Source organism: Austrofundulus limnaeus, unplaced genomic scaffold (genome assembly GCF_001266775.1).
Source record: "Austrofundulus limnaeus strain Quisiro unplaced genomic scaffold, Austrofundulus_limnaeus-1.0 Scaffold772, whole genome shotgun sequence".
Lineage (NCBI taxonomy): Eukaryota > Metazoa > Chordata > Actinopteri > Cyprinodontiformes > Rivulidae > Austrofundulus > Austrofundulus limnaeus.
Window position 1 is genome coordinate 12,168 of NW_013953174.1, and position 1,593 is coordinate 13,760.

At 32.4% G+C, this 1,593-nt stretch overlaps 1 protein-coding gene across 1 annotated transcript in view; it reads left to right on the top strand.

Moving 5' to 3' along the window:
- Positions 1–1,026: 1,026 nt before the first annotated feature.
- slc15a2 (solute carrier family 15 member 2) overlaps positions 1,027–1,593 on the top strand; it is a gene marked incomplete at its 5' end in the record, with an annotated part of 51,064 nt that continues 50,497 nt past the window's right edge. Inside the window, 1 exon segment of the mRNA XM_014028502.1 lies at positions 1,027–1,114. Coding sequence (XP_013883956.1) covers positions 1,027–1,114 — 88 coding nt within the window.

A 1,593-nucleotide genomic window follows, 5' to 3' on the forward strand; every position in this document is an offset into this window, starting at 1 on the left:
GCCTCGCACCGAGGACCTATCCACGTCATCATTTACCCAGAATGCTTTGCGTGCAAATAAAATGGCCCCAAATATATTTTTTATCTTTTAGTTTAAAAATTATAAAAACTAAACAGCCTACAGTATTTTTACAGTCTTTATTTTACAGTTAAAATATATGTTTATCATATAAAGTCTAATGTTACAACCAACCAGGGACCCCTTTAAAGGTCTTTATTCAAACTAAAAGACTTGTAAAACATCAAGTTTCTTGTCGATTATTGACGTTTTTTCAGAAAGTTGTTAGATTTTACTGCTGGTTTTGAAGTTAATGGAAGAATTGGATCAATAATTTTCTCTTTAGTTTTTAAAGTGGGTTTTAGATCATCATGGTCAACATATGGAAAAATCAATTAATTAATTAATAAGTATGGCAGCTAGTTTTGAGTAAATTTACATCTTCTGATAGTCTTAGACAGGATTTTTTTCACCAACTTTAAGAGATTTCTAATGATCCTGAAGCTGACATTTTTTCKTCATCCCAGGGGTTTTGCAATTTTCAGTAATTTTCTTACAGATCTAGCGAAACAATTTGTCTTAGGATTAATTAATATCCTACAGAATCAAGTAATTCTGTTTTTGCCAGATTTTTTTTTGCACTGTACATCATTTAAAATGCACTCAAGTTGCAACAGTTAAGCATAAATCAGTGTAAAATGTGACAAGTGTGTAGTTGCTGCAGAAAGAACCAACAGGAAGAGAATACTGTAAAGGTACAGAACTGGGAATAAATCCAACATTTTCTGTTTGTTCAGCTGATTATATTTTAAAATATGTTAACTGTCTATGTAATGTTTAACTTGGGTGTTAGATGAACTAACACAAGCAGCATTCCTCTCAGTTTACAGCAGAGGCTCTGTGATTGGATCTGCCAGGGTTCGATTTTAATTGACTGAAATCTTTTATTGTTATTATTATTATTATTTTTCTACTGTAGTACATGTTGTTTATAAAAAGGTTTCTGAAATTGAACTTTTCTTCTTGTAGAAACTGTGTGGGACTAATTACCCACTCAGCATCTGCTTCGTGGTGGTGAATGAGTTCTGTGAACGATTCTCCTACTATGGCATGAAAGGTAACAAAAACAACAACCCTGTCTCTGCACTATATGAAATGTAATAGAAGCAAAAATATTGTCACGGTCAGCGATTCACAAACTTTTGGATGTTTCCAACTAAATTCTGGCAGCTGCTTGAACCCCAAATAACCATGAGCACAAYAAAGACTTTAAATAACTGAACTTTGTAACATAACATGTGGAGTTCCTCAGGGTTCTGTACTTGGACCAAAGTTGTTTATACTGTATGTGAATGATTWGGTAAATGTGTCAGTTTTTCAAATGTGTATTATTTGCAGATGATACTACTTTTTTTGTTTGGGTAAAGATATAGAACGGATGTTAGAAAGGATGCAAACGGAATTTGTTGAAATACAAACTTGGTTTAGACTTAATAAGTTGTCATTAAATTTAGAGAAAACTAATTATATGGTATTTAGTAATAGAAAGAAAACTATTGATGTTCCATTTAAAGTCGAGGGGGTAGAGATTTGTAG